Consider the following 20830-nt stretch of genomic DNA (forward strand, 5'->3'; position numbering starts at 1 on the left):
TTGCTGGTAACTCTTCCAAATCTGACACCATAGCAACACCTTGGCAAACCGTCCAGAAAAGCAGTTTGGATCCGCAGCTCATTTCAGTCCAACTGTACCTGCAGTAACTTTTCCTAATTAAACTCTAGACTCTTGAACAAGAAGCAAGGATGGGAGAAGAAAGAAGTTAAGAGCAATTATTCCCCTATCTATTGATCAAACACAGCGCTGCTCTCACAAAGTATTGAGGCATGGAAACACAACTCTGACCTGCCTTTAAACGCAGCGTTAACAGAGCGCTAACCTAGTTGGCATGTCATACTGCACGGTAGCACAATAATTGGATATTTCCGGATGGGAAAATGCTATTCCGAATCACAGTGCAATGAGCCTGATGATTATGCGTGACGGAACGAAGAAAGTTATCTTGATGACAGCATTAACACTTAAAAGATTCCTCCCCAAACAAAAAATCCATTAAAAAAGAAAAAGTTAATCACAAGAATGATTTTGTCAGAACTGAAGAGGTGAGACGTCTATCACGACATGTTTTCCCACATGCCTCCTACCCTGGCTTTCCCAAAGAGGTAACACCAAGTGTGTATTCATGAGGATGTCTCTCCCATTTCACAGAAAAAAAGCAAAAGAGAAAGCGATGGCTGCTCGAGAGAGCGAAACCCATTGCTATTCCCAAAGCACTGAAATCTGAAACACAAGCCACAGTCATTTTAGAGCATTAACAGTTCTTACTCTAGGATGGTTCCTATTACACAGTATTAGTCACCATAGTAGGATTCCACTACTTAAAGTTAAAGCAATACAATTATTAATCTTTTACCCGGCCTCCAATTAACGAGCAACACCAGTAATTTGACTTGTGGAAACTCCCACCAATTTCCAAAAGCGTACCTGACAGAGCCGGCAGACTCGGCGAGCAGCTACGAAACTGTGCTTGGTTCTGCTATTCGGTTCTTTTAAGCCTGACTAGTGGGAACCAAAGCCCTTTGCTCAATAACCTTAAACCTGCTCTGCACAGCTCCATCCCAAACGCAGCTCTACAAAACCAGAGCTGCATTCAGGTCAACGGGAGGCTGCCCCTCGGAGCGATCCTTGCTGCGTACAAGCCCGGGAGTATGCACAGGCTCCTCCATGCAGAGACCCAGCCATCTTTTCTGGATGGACGAGTACAACCCGTTCCGGTTGGCTACAAGCTTGGGAAACCAGATTTAAACAGAAAGAGCAGAAGAAAAGTGCACTGTACAGCACGGCGCAAGGAGCAGATTTCAGGCCCTGAGCTCAGAACAGGCTGTGTTAAGCTTTCAGTTATGTTTACATCAGCAGCCATGGCTTCTTGAGGAATGTCACTGCTACGGAAACCATGTTGGCATGTCACCAGCAAGCCTAAGAAAACCCATTATTCTGTCAGCTGCAATGCTCTTTACAAGAAAGATCATGCAAGGAACGACTTCTGTTCAGGGCTCTCTCGGCGTGCTAAGGAGTCAACGGCTGCTTCAGCAGGACTTTGTTCAGGGGCTGGACAGCGGGATGTGGCAAGATCCTTCGGACAGGGAAGCCTTTAAGATGCGTGGAAGATCAAAACAATGGGCAAACCACCCCGGAGCAGCAAACGTGGGAACCCTCGCAGCACAGCATTGCAAATCCACCACAAAGTTACTGAACTTAGCTACAGCAATGGAAAACACCCCCTTCTCCCCGCGCACCGAGTCCTCCTCTCTAAATCCACACACTACCAGCTCTTCAAACAAAACAGCTCTCAATTTTTGGTACAAAGTGGCCCTTGGTCTGCGTGCCTTTAAGTAGAAAAAAAAATGCTGTTATCAGAAAGAGAAGGAATGGTCGCTCCCAATCTGCTGGCCTTGTTATGCAGGATATTGCAGTATCAGACAGGTATTTCTGGCGTTCCAAAATGGCAAGATCCTACCACGTCTGTTTTTCTTGCCTTGTACCAGTACGTCACCACTGTCATAAGGTACTTTCACAAAGGACAAATACCCTTTATATACTGAGGACAAATATCTTTTCCACATTGACACCAGTGGACCTTGAACCTAAACAAACAGGCTGAAAAGTAAGAGCGATCTTATTCAACAAGTGATCTCCAAAACCACAATTACTTACAGTGAATTTTCCTACTGTAGCCTCTCTAACGGTGCGATACCTCCGCTTCCAATTTAAATAAACTGAATTCTCAAATGTCTTGCTTACAGAGGGAAGGAAGTATGGAGAAATCAGTAGGATTATTTAAGAGCACATAGTCAGCAACTTGTCAAGAAAAAGCATACAAACAAAACGAACAGAAGAGCTTACCAAAAAAGATACCGCAGTTACAGATGTGATTTAGTTTGAACACTTAAGTCTTTGACAGCAAATTAACGCAGGAATTATTTACAATACAATATGCTTCCAAAATACTGTGGGTTTATTACAAAATTTGTCACCTTGTTAAAAAGCAGTTTCTGAGATTGCATTTTCTCGTCAGACATTCAGATAATCAAGCTCTATTGTTGATTTTTCATTAGTGAAAAATAAAGCAGATGATAATAGCAGAGTAATCTCCACAAATGACTCCAGAAGACCTTGCCTGAAATTCTCAGTGAGTGGGGAACTGAGGCTCCCAATAAAACAAAACCCAGAGGACGACACAAAGCTTTGGACAATCGCTGCTTTGTTTGCACCACAACTACAATCTCTGCAGCAGCCTCGATAGAGAGGCTGGGAAAACATCTCATCTGAATTCCTCCCTAGCCCCCGGTCCACCTAGGCCAGCGTTTCTGTAAAGCTGCCGTAGGATTCCGAACTGCCCAGAAAACCTGACAGCACTCCGCTCCTCTCTGGAAGGGAAGCTCTTCTCCTGACAGCGGGCAGCCCGTCCCCTCAACAGGCCAGCGACCAGCTCTGGCATGGCCTGACCTACGCACGAAAGTAACTCCCCTCTGGAAAAGGCAAAGCTATAGCCAGGAGACAGATTAAAGCCCAATAATCTCCCCGGCAGAAGCCTCGTGAAGAACAAGTTGGACAGCTTCCAACGACACTGCCTCCACTTTAGAGACTGCAAAATAGGGACTGGCCCTACACAACACGTACGACACCGGTAATACCAACGAGTTGGCCCTCTAACCACGCACAGGGGCTGAAGATCGATGAAAAAGGAAGCATGTTTCCCAACTGGCACCTGGCATGTCCGAACAGCACGGAAATACTGCTGTGCTGGATAAGCACACACCTAAATACAACCACTCTCCAACTTGTTCTATTTGATTTTGACGCTCCTGCACTCTGTTCCCACGAAGGCCAGAGACACTCTATACGGTGCAAATAAACTCAAGTGTGGTTTATTTATAATAAAAAGTGAAGAAAAACAAACATGTTCCTCTAGAAATGACCCAGCTTTCAGCAGGTAAACAAAAAACTCCTGTTGGTAAATTCAGCATTAAAGTATCAAAAGACAGTTAGCTGTAAACAAATTCTTTTCAACAACAGATCGACTGACCCAGCAAACACTAGCCAACTGGAAAGAAACATTAACTGGTAAACAAAACCGGCCTCTGCCAGAGGCCAGAACGCCGACTGCGTTTCCCCTTTGCTGTTTCCACCTTGCATCAGGAGCGCCGGATTCCAGGAGGCCCGAAGCGGCACCGGGTCAGGGTGCAGAGGGCCGTCAGCTGAACGGCGCAACCTCCTGCACGGGCCTGATCCAGAACTTCGTGAGCACAACTCAAAACAATTGCGAGCTTTGTACTGAAGGCAGCTGCACAGTTGGAGTGAAAAAACCTCAATCAATCTCTAAACTGGTTCCAAATGTTTTTCAGGCCAAATTATCTCGTGCGCTGAAAGGCAACCTACCCGCGCCAGATCTGCCCTCAAGTCCTGTGCACTTCACTTGAACAAAATATCTTGAATTTGGAAGAGAAGAAACTTCATGTCTAGTAACAGGCAAAAACTTCATGGCGTATTCGCACTAACAAACTGCCTTCTCTCCAAGATCAAATTTATCATAAAATGGGTCAAAAGTTACGAAATATCATTTATATAAACTTCTAAACACATAACAGCAGTGCAAGTAACCACATTTCAGCCCTAACCAAGTCAAAGCCGAACAATTCCTTGTCACCAAAACACCCGTGTCGCACCACTTGCTTGCGGGAAAGCAACACAGGGCTCAAGCTGAGAGCGGATGATTTCTGTCACAGCCAAATCACTTCACGATGCCCAAGTCCAGCATCAGTGCCTCGCTACGTATGAAGCGGAGCAAGAGAACAAGCAGTGGCAGAGCACACTCCACTGAGGGTTTCTTTGAAACCTGCTACTCCCCACACAGCACAGCTGACCGCATCCCTGTTTTGCACTGGAGAGCGACCACACAGACTGGTCTTTACGGGCAAGAAAAAGTATGACTTGGATGTGATAGAGTATGTGCTTGGCTGGACTCTAGCTGGAAAAAGGGAAAAACTGCTGGTTAAGTTTATGGCAAAGTTAGTTACAGAACAGGATGAGCCTCTTAGAAGTATTTCAGCCATAAATGAAAACAAATAAAACCACTTTCCATATTGTAAGTTAATCAGAACGATCGCTCGAGCTGTCCTCACATACACTACCACAGGGAAGAAAGCCTGACAAATCTGCTAAAAGCTTTAAAAAGCCTAAATTAAATATTAATATTCTGAAAATGATGAAGCCAGCACAAAAACACAAGTCTCCTTTGCCACTCCAGTTCTGTATAGCCCAGAGCAAGAGATGAAAGATTTCTCGCAAACAGCGATGCCTAGATGGAATTATGAATAAACCAGAAAAAAACCCAAGCTATAGCTGTACAGGCTGGGAACTACGAGCTGTCTGAAAAAGCAACAACCAGCAAAATGTATTCACAGTAAACCAGTAACAACAGCTAATTGTTATAATGCCAGCTAATGAAACGCAGAGACAAAAGGTTATCAACACCGCACTGGCCTTAGTTAGGTTTAGCACAATGAGAAAAAAAACTTGTGCTGCAGTTAAAGTTAGACTCGCTCTCTGCAAAGTCCCACTTTGATGCACTTTTGATGCACATTCAGAACGCTCGTCTTCAAGCTCGGTGCCCGGGGAGACACGTGCGTTAAGAGGAACATACTCAGCTTTACTTCAGAACTGTGCTTTGGCTCTACCCCTCCACGAAGGAGGCTCCCACCGGCAGCACTGCCGGACCGCAGTTCAGGGTTGGTTGGTTTTGTTGGTGAGGGGTTTTGCTGAGATGTTCCCTTATCTTTCAGTCACCTAAAGAGAACTATCCCCCTTCCCTCCAGTTTAAGGATGGTCAGGTCTCAATAGCAACCTGGAACGGCTTGCCAAAGCTCCCCCAAAAATCTTGTAATTGAATGATGACATCAATTACTTAATTTTAATGAGAGTGAAATCATCATTTTTTCATTCTGCAATAAATTTAAAGCAAAGGTGACTGCGCAGTTTCTCTTAGCAATAGCCAACCTCCCTCAAAGGTGTAAGCAGAACTACTTTAAATAACAAACTAATCTTTATTGCTTTATTTCCCATTAGCACTTAATTCTAACAGTATTAGCCTGTTTTTATTACTATGCAAAAACCCATGTAAGCCCTCCAACTTACTCATCTAAAACAGAAGCCAAAGACTTTGAACTCACTGGTTCTCACAGGAAAGAATCCTGAAGTGCCAGCTGATTTCTCTCTAGGCGCGGACAGAGAAAAAATTAAAAATACACAGAAAAAAACCAAACCAACCAACCAACGAAAAAAAAAAAACAAAACCAAGACAAAACTTAACAAAAGCATCACCTGCAAAAGCAAGGTAAGAACTGCAGAGGGTGTTAAATTAGACTGATCTTAAGAGTCATTGTGGGGACACAGAGGTGTCTGATTCCACATCACGCTTGCTGAAAAAACCATGATGGAAGTCACAAATGAGTGCAGGTGCACAGGGCAACTGCAGATGTTTGGCAAAGCTGCTGCTTCAGCTCCACAGTATGACCTTGGCAAAGTTTCTGATGTCCATGGCCTAATTTCACCTCTCTTTTGGCTGGTAAAGAAGGCAGGGACTTTCCAGCCCTCTCCCTCAGTAACTGCAGGAGTCCCACCTCTTCTAAAACCTGGAAATCCTACAGAATACTGCTCTGCCCATCCAGAGATGATCCTAACTGTAGTCTTGCTCCACTGACTTACAATCCATTCCAGTGTCCGTGCTCTCTACGGTCTTGCTCCAGCATGACCCATTGGCCCTTTCCAGTCTATTCTGCATCATTCTAGATACCAGTTTACTTCCTCCCCCGTCACACAATCTTACATTAACAGGAGATCCTCCACCACACGCTAACTTCTCCAGCCTTATCACGGAAGAGATGAGAATTTAACATTCCCTTTCGTTTCTGCTATAGGCGGCAAGATAAAAAGTACTTGTACATGAACCATCTGTTACCATGCCTAATGGAGCCATAATCACTAGATAGCAACTATTTCGAAGAACACTAAAACGTTTATAAAACCAGTGTGAATATGTAATAATATTAACAGGGAGATACTTGTATCTTTTTGATAAAATATTATACTCACAGCAGGCTCTGCTTTCAACTACAAACATAATGGCCTTTTTACAGCAATCTGAAGCACCACAGACAGCACTACACAATTTAGGGGGAGGGGAGGAGCAGCAAGGGCTAAGGATGTGTTGACAGCAGAAATTTAAGACAAGGTATTTTGCCAAGAAAGAGAAACTAAAGAATTAAAGTCCAAACGGAAAGCTTGCAATTAAGCAAAAACTCTGAAAAAGGAGGACTGTGGACAACAGGCACCGCTTCGGATTGTTGCCCTCCAATTTGTTCTGTAAGACTTGTCTGCTGACTCCATATGTTTCATATAAGTAAAACCCCTGCCATGCTACAGAAGAGTCTCTTAAAAGAAATGATGATGTTTGGGAAATAAAGCAACCACTTCTCCTCAGTATCACGTGTATGACAGGATCATTTCTCCCTGCGCATTCTAGAAGCGCAACACCACACTGCACAAAAACATTCAGAAACAAAACAAATTCCTTGGGGCATCCCTGCTTAGATCTTCCTTCCAAATGCAACGTTGACCTGCCTTTCCAGTGACACTCAGTCTGGAGCATCCATAAAAAACACCCCGTAGGCTGTAGTACCTCAGACTCTATTCCAGAAACCCTGGAGAGACATTCCCTCTCGCCCTAGCTAATTCTGCTGGAGGAAGACACATCAAAATTTGTCCTGAAACCCCCAAAGTCACACCTGGGTAGCTACCATCTCCATGAAGAGACACAAACAGACAGAAGCCACAAGCGCAGGATGGGCTTACAACTTGACACCATCACAGTTCTCGGAAGCACGATACCTGTGTCAGTTGTGCTGTGCACAGGTATGATTATTTCATGTTAAAAGCTCTAAAAGGAGAAAAGAAAGGAAAAAAAGAGTAGCCTAGAAATGCAGTCAACCACTCAAAGTACACAGACAGCACCATGTAGCAGTCCTGATGAGACTGGCATTACAGTTATGAATCACTCCAAAAATCTTCTTTACAAGCAGAGGAAAGGGAAATGGCAGAGCAGCACGGATTTGAGAGTAAAAGCGTGCCCATTTCTAACTTGCTTGGTTGCACTGGCTTAAAATTGACATTTATTTTGATACTTGAGTTTGTCTCTGCTTTTTATTTCAGCACACAGCAAGCTGAGCATGAGGAATTTACCATACAGAGAAACCAGTCATCAGAGGCAGACACCTTTCCCAGAGGTAACGCAGCAGAGCCTGACCACTGGAGACATCTCCTTCCTTGTGATCAGAATGAAGTCACACGCGGGCTCTGAGCAGCTCAAGAAGAGACCGGTTTTGCAAGCGTTCTTGTGCAGAAGATACTTTCCTCATGGTTTAGTTTCAACAGATGGGTTAAGTGCTATACCGACAGACCCACAGGATGAAAATCCTGAGAATGAAGCACCAGATCTTAGCACTCAAACACAACAACCAGGGCCTAAAGAGCTAATGCAGACTGACATGCAAAAGTGTGCAATCATTTCCATGCGGCTGCCTTCATCTCCTTTACATAGGAGGCCGAGAAAGCCCCTGGGGCTGTGCTAGTGCCTAAATGGGCGCAGGTTTCCTTTAGTCTCTAACAAAGGCTCTAAGCAATTGGCAAGCTGCCCTGGCCTGGCTGCCTTCTTCCTTTTCATATGTGCCTCCATCCACAGATAACGCAGGGAGGCTTTGAATTCGCACCCTGCACAATCAGAGGTGAAGGATATCACAGGAAACCCAAGTCAGCTTTTCCCCTCCACGAGGTAACTCCCTGGAACAACCAGCACAGTCTTTTTCACTTACGTATCTAACAGTATGTGACACCAAAATAGCAGACAATATGTTCAAAGCTCAAACATTAACTGGTTTAGTGAGTTAAGACGAGAGATGCTGTCTGCAGTTGCTTGGGGCAGAATGTGCTGAAGGAGCACAAATCTACCTTTCAACTAGGAATCTATGAAACAGCTTCAAACAATCCTTTAAAATGTGGAAACAATCCAACGACTGCTAGCTACTCTGACGTGACAATAACTCTTGGAGACTTTTTGTCACATTTCACCCACAGAAAATCTAGGCTACTCTTCAATAGCTATTCTTGATAGCAGAATTACAGAAAAAAAACCCATCTCCCAGATCTCTCCACTTCACTAGTTCCTTTCTTTCTCCCATTCTTGGACTATTCTGTGGGCTATCCTCTCATGATGTCAAGCATTCAACAGCAATACTGTTAATTTTTCTAGCCTGTCAGCTCCTCAGTCCGGATCCCAAGACAGACCCATGAGCAGCTGTACCAGCCCAGAGAGGTTGTCCCTTTGCCTGGCAAGAGCAACAGAAAGTAGCAAACACGCTCTAAGCCGTGTTGCTGCCAGATCTTTCCTAACCTGAAGCCAAACTCAATTCTAACAGAAGACTATTTACTCCTTCCCCAGTTCTCCATGCCAAGTCTTTCCTTTTATCCTTCTGTCCAAATAGTTCTGTCTCTGCTGGAAGAGGAGTGTGCCTGCAGTGCCGTACAACGTGTCTGTGTCTTTCACACCACTTTGTTGTTCACAGGAAGGTATTCTGTAATTTTAAACACGAGAACATAAGAAGCAATTATTTTCCTAAGAGAAGAGGCCAAGTTATGGCATCCTGTATGGCACAACCTTACTTCATGCCCCCCTCCCTTGTTGCTTTGCTGAACCCATTTCAATCTCCAGAACATGAAAAAAAGAAAGCGTCACCTTTGCTACAGACTCAACGTAGATGACAGCCAGCCTCCATACCTAAGCCTCTGAAGAGCTGCCAGGACACGAACCTCTATTTCTATTTGGCTTTCCCATCAGGTTCAACACAAGAAATCACCTCCACATCCCAGGGAAACGAACGGGTTGAATATCCTGAGCTGTCACACGGCAACACTGATGCACCGAGGAGGATTACCGCAGGTAAGCGTGCGTAAGACAAATCTCTACAACTCTTCTGAGCCAGAGGATCGCGTTTCATAGGCCACAAACAAAGCCCAGCAGAGAGCAGACAGTATAAAAGAACAATGCAAAGCAAATGGTACGTGTTTGGACAAGAACCAAGGACCAAACCCTCACCTCTGTTAAAAACCTTGGACTTAGCAACAGCCACACTTAACGGCCAAGACTTCAGGCCCCCCTTTACGGAAACTACCACAGAAGAAAGAATCGGATGGACGGAGAAGAAGGGTCCACATCTTCTTTTTTCTTTAAGTCTTACCTGAAAAACAGCCTCACTCAGAATTATTAGAAATCAGCTTATCCACCACGACAGAGGGAAGAGACACATGCTATCAGGCAAGTAATCACCTAGTAAGACACAGGACTGATCATAATACATCAAGTACGACCTTGCCAGATCCAAAGGCTTTCCTTTGTAACTTCCACGCTATAACCTGATCCTACAAGCTTTTTACCAAAGCTGTGTACAATGAACAACGTTCTGATACACAAAAGCCAAGGGGTAATTACACCTTCCTGTTTGCTGCTCTAGCCAGCCATTTTTTTAAAGGCCCACTGCAAAAAAAAGAATTGCCTTGAAAGCCTTCCAAGGCAACACCAACTCCAAGGCTTTGTATTTTTCTGATTTGGGGGAAATACAAGAGCAAATTAACTATGCTCTAGCACAGGCACCCGTGCCTCTGGTCAAAGTTACTACAACAATGTTTGTAAGTCTTTTAATGGCAACTAGCTCTACACAATTTTTACACGCTGCAATTTTAAAACAGGACTTAACAAGTAAAGTGTATCAAACACAGGAATAACTAAACAGAACAGCAATGTTTGTTCAAGGTTTCTAGGTGTGGCTGCAGCCAAGACATAATGGGATTATTTATATCTGACTCATTTGCTTTGTCCTCATCCATGATTCTCCCTATTTGGGACTCAATAATTGACTTTTTTCTGCACCAGAGGACTTTTTAAATTCAGGATATTTTCAAGAAGGACATCAGAATGTAAAGCAGAGAGGAGAAATTCCACAAATACAGCTGGTTTACACCAATGTGCACTCAACCAAAATGTACTATCGCCATCATAGCTAAACTTCAGGTTACCTGAACATGTAGAAGAACATGCAAACTCCCAGCGCGCCGCACAGACACCCATTCGCTGGTTGTCACACGGCATATCTCAGAGTCTCTTCCTCTGAAAGCGATCACGTGCCCTGACCCATGGGGCAGGGGGACGAGCCTCAAAAGAGCTCAGACCTGCGCCTGGCGCTGCTGCTGGTGTGTGACCGAGCAGCTCCGCTCAGCTCACCTCTGTGCGCCCCGGCTTCCTGCCTCTGAACAGAAAATAACAATACTTCCCCCTTTTCACTGCAGCAACTTCCAACCCAAAACTGTGTAAGGATGGAGGTTTTCATTCCAATTACAATAAGAATTGTTCTTTTTTTTTAATCCGCAAGGGATCTCTTACAAAGTTTCTGCCCTAAGAATAGACACAGGTCGTAGGCTCAAAAAAAACGTTTACACGAGCACTTTACTATCACGAGATCTGGTTTTTGCTAACACAAGAGAGGCTTCAGGCTTGTGTTGTTCAGTATTTTTTTCAGGACTGGCACAAAAACTGAAAAAAAGTGTATCATAATAATTTATATTTTGCTTACCTACAAATGCTTTCACTGCTCATGAGGTAAACTGTTCGGTATTTTTTTAGGAAACAAAGCTTACATTCCTAAAAGTTTAACCAATTGCCCTCTCCGGTTTGCCGAAGTTCACAGCTTTACCAAACACCGAGCCGAGGTGCCTGTGATCTCCAAGATGGAAGAGAGCGAGGTGCTAAGAGGTGAGAGTGTCTTGAGCCAACACCGCTGCCAAAGGCTTCGTTGGGAAACCAGGGCTGTAGTTCCCGAGGACAGACCATGGGAATACACATGCTCGTCCCCAGCTCAGAGACACAGCACGGAGTCCTCTGAAGCTACTCCCTTCCCCGTTCACATACACCAGAAGCCCTGCATTCAGCCAACCAAACGCCACCAGCACCTCACTAGAACCACCCCTATGGGACACGTAACCATCTTTTTTTTTAATGCCAGAAATGGAACACCTTTAATAGGCATTTTCTGCTTATATTCAATTAAGGGGAAAAAAAAAAAAAAAAAGAAAAAGAGACAGCATAGTTGAATAAGCTGCAGATCTGTTTATTCCTCTACCAGAACCACTGAGGATCAAGGACCTTTTATCTCCCTCTCCGATCACTTGACTCAGCTCTCCATCGCATGGTGAATAATCACAGGCTGGAATTTGCCATGTCACTTCCCAGCTCTCCCGAGCGACTCTCCTTCCTTCTCCGTACCACAGCGACAACGCACCCCGTGAGCAGGAACATCAGCTGCTGCTCTGCAGCACAGAACCGGCTGGCCACACGTCTCGCCTTCTTGACAGAAAGGCAGAGAGTGACCTTTGACAGCTGCTTGTTAACTTTGCTCATACCTCTTTCTAGAAAGTAAGCAGAAAACTTCAAAGCCTCTTTCCCCTCCTCAGGGTTTCTTTTGGCTGGTCAGCTTATCTATGTGATCATTGTTTCCAGAGAAGCACAAAAAGCTTTCACAGTGGATAATTACAGTGAAAGGCAATGATGAAGACGCAACCACTAGGCAAAGAAAACAGCCTTATCAGGACATCCATACTGACATACGTGCACTGGCTGCTGTTCTCAGCGAGCAAATTACAGTATTTCCAGAAAAGGTGCTTCATATTGAAGTGGCTCTTCATGTCAGAGATGAATCAGCACTCTAAATGAAAAGCTGATGCACTAAAGGCACAGGTAGGACAGCAGGCAACACAAAACCTTCAACACATCCTCATCCAACTACCCTTCCTGGAATGGTGGCTGTGCAGCTACGGAATGAAGTCACACACTGGGACAGGACCTGAAACCAAATCTTTCAGCTCTCAATCTGGTGCTCCAGCTGCTGTATCATTCCCACTTTAGATCACATCCCTCCAATTTATGGCCAACCAAGCGCCCCGTCACAGCTTATTTTGTTCGTACGTTCCAAACTTGGCACTTGTGTTATCTCCCACGGCTTGCCCCACAAACAGCTTGTCTTCCCGGCCACCCCTTCCCACTCCCAGCAGCACAGCTCGACACCCCACCCAGTCACTCACAGTCCATCCTTGCAGCAACCTCAGCAACGGCTCATACGGAAAATTATTAGTGGGAAAATAGTTATTCTTAGCTTCCTGTAATGACATTCAGCAGCTCGGAAGGAGGAACTGGAAGTCTCACATGACGACCAATTCCCAAGAGAACAGCAGCTTTGTCTGCGCTATGGAGATGGTGCGGCTGCGGTGACGGCGGTGTCCTCCCTCTGCGCGGGGCAGCTCTATCAGAGAGGCTGGGATGAAGCAGAACTTCCTCCAGCAAGTTACCTAGGCTGCTCTCAGAGAAATTGATTATAAACTTGTATTAGAGGAGCAACAACGCTGCTACTCCTAAAGAAATTTTCTGAATGCAAAGCGAGCTGCAATCTAGAGCCACATGCTCTAACTCCTTCACAATTCACGCTTTATTTCCAATAACAGGACGGTTTAGCTTTGCAACTCCTTTAGGACTAAGGGACAGGAACAACGTCCCTGTTAAAGACAGGACAGACACCCCAAACCATCCCTTTCCACTGCTGCACTTTAGCCCTGATGTTTGACATTAGTCCGGATCCCAGAGGCAAAATGGGAGTGCTTTATCCACTAAGTCAACCAGCTCCCACGGCTACGGCCATCCTAAATGGAATGCATTATTCCTGCATTAAAACATATGTTTTTCAAGGCAGCTAGCCATCCGGCTGTTCTGAGCGAGATTACAGAAGACCTAATTTTATCAGGCAGGGATACAATTCTCCCGGTTGTTTTTGCTCCCTAGGGACACGGAGCTGGTGAAAGCAGGTTGCCTGACTGCTGGGGAACAATTCCGAGAGGCTCAGTTGCTGATCACTCAGGCAGTAACTCACATCCTGGGTTCACAAAATATATTAATGCATGCCCTGTAGGCTCTGTGGGCTCCCATCCCCATGGAATTCAAAGTCCAGAAAGACCTAGTTTATATCAGCAACTCTCAAGTCAACAAGAATTAGAAAAAGTTTATGTTGGCAGAGAAGTGCTAAAACTTCAAGCATGCCTTTTTTTTTGTTTTTCCCTTTAATCAGCTTAAGTTACACTAAATAAAACAAGGTGCTTGTTCACAAGAGCAGCAAGGAAAGTTAAGTTATTATTACATTGACCATCTTTGGTATAAACATAATCTCTCCTGCCTGTGTTTATTCTAAGCAGCGTTTCAGAAACTCTCAGCTTTGAAGTTTGGAAAAAATGCAAACTGACAGAAACAGGCATTTTACTCAAAAAAATATCCAGGCGAGAGTGACAACCCAGCACTGGCAAACACTCTCCAGAATGAGAAATACAGGTGTGAGGTTCTTCCCCAGACTTTTCATCAAAATGTAATGGGAAAATTCGTGCAGCAGATGGAATGCTGCTGCCTGCAGAGCATCCGTTGGCTATAAATCACTGTTTCCTCACACATGGTGCAAATTTAAGAGTCTTCCATTCTAATTAATAGAATGAGACATCCCGGCCTGATGACTCTTCCCCGATTTCATAAGCTTTAAGAAAAATTTTGGATTGAATCAACCTCAACAGAGGAATGGTTCAATTCCTCTCTCTATTAATCAAGGTCCAAAAAGCAGCCGAGCAAACTCACCGAGAGATTCAGGAAATGCTTTTTATAACTTCGAGACGTACAGTTTAAAGAAAACCGTTTTAAGAAATTATCTGAACATTCTATTTGAAACAAATGAAAACAGGATACTACTCAGCTTCTGCTTGCACCTCTGGGACTGCTCACCATTAGTTCACTCTTTGGCTTCTGAAACTTGCCCCTGAATAAACACGATAAATCCAATGAATAGAAAGCTTCACGACAAAACCTAATCAGACAGAGGGAATCAGGAAGGAACCCATCACCCTTTCCACAACATTACCAACGAACTAGAAACACGAGGGGTCCTCCACACGCAGGCTTGCCTACGGAGCTCCAAGCATCGTCTAGTTCAATGCGGGTTTGAAAGACCAGCAAGCCAGCTCCATGCAGTTATGCCACCATCCATCACATCCGCTACTTAATATTTCATGCTACAGAATTTAAAATAGAAAACTGAAGATCAGTTATCTAGGACACCACAAGAACACCACCAAATGCGGCTTTAGTGCAGCTATGTCAGGCAAACAGGTCTGATTAACATTTCCAGCCTGAGCATCCTGCTGAAACTGCAAATGCCGCCCGTACTAGAAGTAGTAGGAATCACAAACGACAAACCAGGAATCATTGCTACCAGATGCCCCCTCCACCCACCTGAGGAAAACTGGTTCTATCTCTAGCAAAGCTTCAGAGAAGCCATCAGGGAGGAGGTGCAGGACTCCCTTTAAAGCCTCTAATTTCCTCCTCTCCCCAAGGCAAAGGGTCAGAGCCGCAGCTTTTAAAAATAGCCCCAAACTTGCTCATTTCCTAAATATAAAAGAGACAACATAGAAATATGCACATTCTTTAACTCTCCTGGTTATTCTTTATTATACCAGCCTGGACGCTTCCTTTTTTTCACCATATTTACGTGCTTCAATCGCGTACCTACAGTAAAATCTGCTCCCACTCACAGTAACCACAATATTTCTTTCAATATTTGCGTTTAGCTCACTCTCTCCAAGACACTCATCATTTACATCATTCTGCTTTAACTGTCTGCATAGTATAAATTTGTGATCATCTTATGGACCTTCTGTTTGATGCACTGGTGACAGATCTGTTTACTTTGCTCCTCTTGATCATGATTTGAGCTGTATTTCCTTTTCCTGTGAGACACAGACACTGCAAGGAACCCATGTGCTACCGTGCTTGCATCACTTTTTCCTGGGTTAAGAAAGGCTTAAGAAAATACAGTATCATCTGAAGTGAAGGCTCTTATCGGAATCTTTGAGGCCAAATACGGCAGGAACAATCATCTTGGAATCTGTGTAGACAGCTCCCCACCACATGCTCTGAAATGTTTTTATGCATTTCAAAGCACTGCCTCAGACCTGTACCTTTGCTGGCTGCACAGACAGACCATGTCAGAGCTGTACTCAGATTTCTCAGCAGATTGGGTACGCATCAGCTGTCAGTCCTGCAGGTAAATTAAGGAAGCAACATAAAAGCTTTCCCATTACTAGTTTTGCCTAATGCAAGACTTGTGGGTGAGATGCTGCATAAATGCACAAAAACCACCTGTAAGTCCTGCTAGCTACAAGCCAAGCAGATCCAACTCGCTTGTGTTCATAAGCTCCTATTCAACCTTTTCTGTGCTATAGCCACAGCTCCCCTCTGAACAGCAGGGAAGAAACTGAGGCGAAACCTTCCTGCTCACTCAGCAAAATCCACATAGCCAGTCCTCACTCGGACAATTACTTCCTTTGACTCTTCTCTAACCCATTTAAATTCTGTGCTTCAGCTATTCAATCTATAAAAAAAAAGATCCTTACCTACTTTGATAGGCGCCTGGCAATCAAAGAATGAAAACTGAAACACACCATTTTCAAAAGAACAGAAAAATACCACGATTCCTTAGGAAATTTTCAAGCCAAACAAAATAAAGACTCTACCCACTTGCTTGAGTCAACATGTTTTCTTCCAGTAAGGTTCTATCCTAGTTGGCTGGCCTTCAGTCCTGGGTTTCAACTGTTTTGCTGATACCGCTTTTTCCACACACACCGCCATCCTTGCTATCCCTTCAGCTTCTGAAACTCCTAACACAAAGCTTTCCTCTGCGGACGGGGCCTCAGTTCCTCAGCAAGAGACAACCAGCTTTAAAAGGAACAAACACAGGTGCATGAAGCCATTCACAGAAACACCCACACAACATCACAAACCAGACAGCCAAATGTATGTTTAACTAGAAAAGTAAACAGAAACCAGCTCCTTCTGCACATGAAGCAAGAGCAAGGGTACGATAACCCTGTCACATAACCCAGAAGCCACTGAAATCATGCTGAGGGCCTGGACTGCTAACAGGGGAATTCCTCCTTATGGCTAGGTGGAGTTCCCCCCTCCCCTTACCTCATCCTTTCTTAGATATCACAAGCTCAACTTCACTCCACTAACATCCCTTTATTGGTTAAAAACATCAGAGAAGACAGAAACTGTAGTCAAACAAAAACCAGCAGCCAAATAAGCTCTTTATGAGGGTGCTTAACCCTCTCAGAGACAAGCTGGCCTGCACCATGCGGCTGGCAAGCAGCTGTCCTCCTGTCACAGCACAAGCTCTCGTCCCACCACCATCTATGGTGTGCTGGGAGAACAAACCTTACCGCACCAGCAGCACAATAGGCTCATAAAGTGCCGCGTACGAAAGAAATCCACTGAACATGCTTAATTAGAACCTTTGAATCTGGCTATTCCAGAGTTTCTCAGCTCTGTGATGAGGTGAGCTGAGAGGAGCTGCTGGAAAACTTCACCCAAAGTATAGGAGCACCGAGAAATCTCCAGGCTGAGCGCTGAGGCGCTTTAATACTAACATTTTCAGTGGAATATGGGACCAATTCAGACCTTCACCTCGTTCTGGGAACCCCTCAGCACACACTGCAAACATTTTACGGAACAGCATCATACAGCAGACACCACATCACCTTCACATACAGCTGCAGTTCAACCCCAGCGGCACAAAACTGAGCTCCCGTACCTACAGAAACGTGAAAACGGGCGTAAAAGTCTTCCTTAAAGTTAATATCCCCAGCACTTCACTCATGAAAAAGAAGCAGATGCAAATACCAAGACAGCCCTTCCCATCATTAGTGATGCATAATGTGGGTGTGACTGACAGATGAAGAAAAGCACTAGAAAGACAAAAAACCCAAAAGTGAGAAAAGAAGGAAAACATGAGTAAGGAGCAGGTTCCAGGTTTCAGGCAGTTCCATGATCCAATTCACTGCTTATTCACAGTCATTGTTGTTTTAACATTTTTACTTACAGGAAACAACACTGATCCCTTCTGTAGGGAATAAGACGTCTCCCTAAGGTGTGATGTTTAAGATTTGGGTGCAATGTACCTCACGCTGACCAAACTCTTCTTTGCATCCAGAGATAAGCGAGTCAGGTTCAAGTCAACTGCTGAGGCCAAAGAAAGACACACAAAACACATTCCACTATTTTGCTCAGGCCGTTTAAGTGCACTCACGAATGGGACTACTGTGACCTCCACGCTACCCACGAGGCTCAGTAAGGAACAACCCAGGGATGGCAGAGGAATAATTAGTCCTGTTGCTCTGTCCACACAGATCGTTCCTGAAGAAAGTCTCACGGCTCATCACGGCAAACTACGATTTCTATTTTAAGCACAGGTTAAACTAATCCTGCTCCACTTTGCATTCTACTTGCTGACACAGCATCTTTCACCAGCATAACGCCAGATAAGATTTTAATACTTCATTTTCTCCCGTATTGTTATAAATTCCCTGCACCGTGGTGGTTGATGGTAACGCAGCCCTGCATAAAGCTCACTGCAAGGCTCAGTGCACAACTTGTTCGTGCTCCCAGCCTGCCGCCTCCTGCGTCCGAAGCCATCTTCCAAACAGCGCTCGGGGACTCCCTGCCGTAAGATCCCACAGCAGGGACAGAGCAATCTCCCAGATCCTGCTGCCAGGGGCCCCAGGCGCCTTGGATGAGCTCCCTGCAGGTGCAGGTCCTCTCCTGTTCCAAAAGCGAGGTGTTCTCGCCCAGAAAACCCACAGAAACACTTAAACAGGAAACGGTCAAGCCTAGAGACAAACAAAGCTGCAACATGGGGGTGGGAAAAAAAGGACCAAGTGTTCTTATCTGAGCAACAACTAATCAGTTAAAGACGAAGCATCACTGCCATTTTTAATGAAATGCTTCTATTCAATATTGTTTACTATAAACAGCCCATAGTTCTATTCAGTTGAACAATGCACACATACGTCTCCAAATCTTTAAGCTTAAGCCTCAAACTAGGGCGTATTTTTCAAGAACAGCACAATGCCATTACCTCACTGACTTACTCGGCTCCTTTGCAGGTCAGACCTCAGTTATCTCAGCAGCAAGATACCACGAAATGGGTTTCCAAGAGCTTGGGGACGGAGTCATACAGAATTCTTTGTACTCATGGTTTTCTGACAGCAGAAGTGATCTGCACAAACAATCCCCTAATATGCATATTAAGAAACCTGGGTATTAAATCCACAGAGGGGCAGAGGATTTAATATTCAGAGAATTACTTACATAACACAGAAAACTTCGCTCTGTAACACTCAAGTTTAAGCTCTTCGAGAAGCTTGCTAAAGACCAGTGTGACGTCAGAGCCAGCCATTCGAGCACAAGGATTTAATTTTTTTAAAAGTTTGCATGACTATATATTACGGGGTCAAACTACAACGAGCCTTCAGTACCATGAGAAACAGGTTTCAGAAAAGACAAGTAGATGCTTAAAACATTCAACAAATTCTTAAAAAACATTAAAAAATTATTTCATGTACTTTTTGAGCAACACAAGAGAACATTCTTTAATTCTCTGTTATCATGGAGTACCCAAAACCAAACACCAGATAGCATTATCGCTTTAGTCAAATGTTTACAGAAAGTATATCTGAAAAACGTTTGTCTAAAATCCCCCCAACAGCTAATATGAAAAGTTTAACGACAAACAAGCCGCATTAGGAAAGCGCTACCGTGGCTTTTTCATCTGGCAAAACACCCAGCACCTACACAGATGCGGGCAGTGGGGGCTGACAGCACCCGGGCTCAGGGAATGAATTCCTAATCTTCTAAAGAGTCACCAGCTCTCCTTGGTGCGCTCCATGTCGCGGGACAAAACCACAGAGTAAAGATGTTTTACTGCAACTTGGTTTTTCATAAAATTTAATGCTGAGAGCGCGATCGTTGCCGTAAGCCCTCCTGAGAACCACTGACCATGGCATCCAGCTCCGTGCCCTGATGGAGGGAGGAAACACAGAGATGCAAAACGGAGCTACCTGCTCGGCAGCCTTCACCCTCTGCCTCAGGCTGCCCTCGCCCTTCGGCTGCACAGGGGAAGTTGACAACAAAGCGATATTGAGAACAGCATTTTAAGCACTAGGAAACAAAGACAGACCCACGCAAAAAAAAGGAAACAAAAAAAAAAAAAAAAAAGGCAAAAAAGCGCATGCTCTGTCCGGGTTATGGCTGCTCAAAACAACTTATTCAAAAAGTGGAAAGGACATCGGGGGTGTCTCCATTCTGCACCCGAAGCTCCTCCGCCTGCCCCAGCCCAGGGCCGCCGGCAACCCCAGAGCCTCTCGCTCCCACCCCACGGCCCCAGCTCAGCAACTGCAGGCCACGGGAAGGAAAACCCGCTGGGGGGGGTGTCACCTCCGACCCCCCGGGGCAGGCGGGGTCCCCTCGCACGCACCAACCGCCCAAGCTTCCCTCCCCCTTCACCAGCACCACTCCACTCGCAAGTAGGGCCCCCCCTTCCCCCACACCACCGGCCCCGGCCCCACCGCACACGGGCCCCCTCACACCGCCCCCCGCCATTCTTGGCCCCCTCCCACGGAGCCTCCTGCAGCCCCTCACACACGCACAACACCCCCCCCCCCCCCCCCCCCATTCCCGGCCCCCTCCCGCAGCCCGGCCCTCGCCCCGGGCCTCCTCTCCCACAAACCCCCGCCAAGCCTCATTCCTGCCGCCCCCCGCCCCGCCCCGGCCCCCGCGCAACGGAGCCACCCCCCGCCCGGGCCGCGGCGGCCGGGCCGGCGCCCCGAGGGCAGGGCAGGGGGGATCCCGGCGCGGCCCGGCGCTCCTCACCTTCGGAGAGCTCCAGCTCCAGCTCCGCCAGCTGTTCGCGGACCTCGCGGGGTAGCGAGGAGACGCCCGCGGCCGCCGGCTCGGCCATGGCGGGCGGAGGGGAGGACAGGGAAGGGGAGGCAGGTCCGGCCGCCGGCTCGGCGCGGCTCCGGCTCAGCGCCGGGGGCTCCGGGTCGCGGGCGCAGCGGGAGCGGCCGCCACCTCCGCCATGCTCCGCGCCGCCGTCACGTGACAAGGCGGGGCTCCCGCCGCGCCGCTCCGCGCCTCACCGCCGCCGCGCGCCCCCCCGCGGACCGGCGCCGCGCCGCAGCCCCGCCGCTTTCCCCCCTCACCGGCCCCGGACGGCTCGGAGCCGCTCCATCCACCGCCCGCAGCGGGGCAGCGCGGCCTCAGCAAGCGCTCCGGGGCGGGCCGACGGCGGCGGGCGGGAGCGAGCACCCTCCGCGGGAGCGAGCACCCTCAGCGGGGCCGCGAGCC

At 46.3% G+C, this 20830-nt stretch overlaps 1 protein-coding gene across 1 annotated transcript in view; it reads right to left on the reverse strand.

Moving 5' to 3' along the window:
• Nucleotides 1-20441, reverse strand: part of DIP2B (DIP2 acetate--CoA ligase B (putative)) — a 68709-nt gene extending 48268 nt beyond the window's left edge. Inside the window, exon 1 of the mRNA XM_086478581.1 lies at nucleotides 20354-20441. Within this exon, the coding sequence (XP_086334707.1) occupies nucleotides 20354-20441 (88 nt within the window). The remainder of the gene's footprint in view (nucleotides 1-20353) is intronic.
• Between the last annotated feature and the right edge of the window lie 389 nt (nucleotides 20442-20830).

The sequence above is a fragment of the Leptosomus discolor genome, chromosome 27 (assembly GCF_034619465.1).
Source record: "Leptosomus discolor isolate bLepDis1 chromosome 27, bLepDis1.hap2, whole genome shotgun sequence".
Lineage (NCBI taxonomy): Eukaryota > Metazoa > Chordata > Aves > Leptosomiformes > Leptosomidae > Leptosomus > Leptosomus discolor.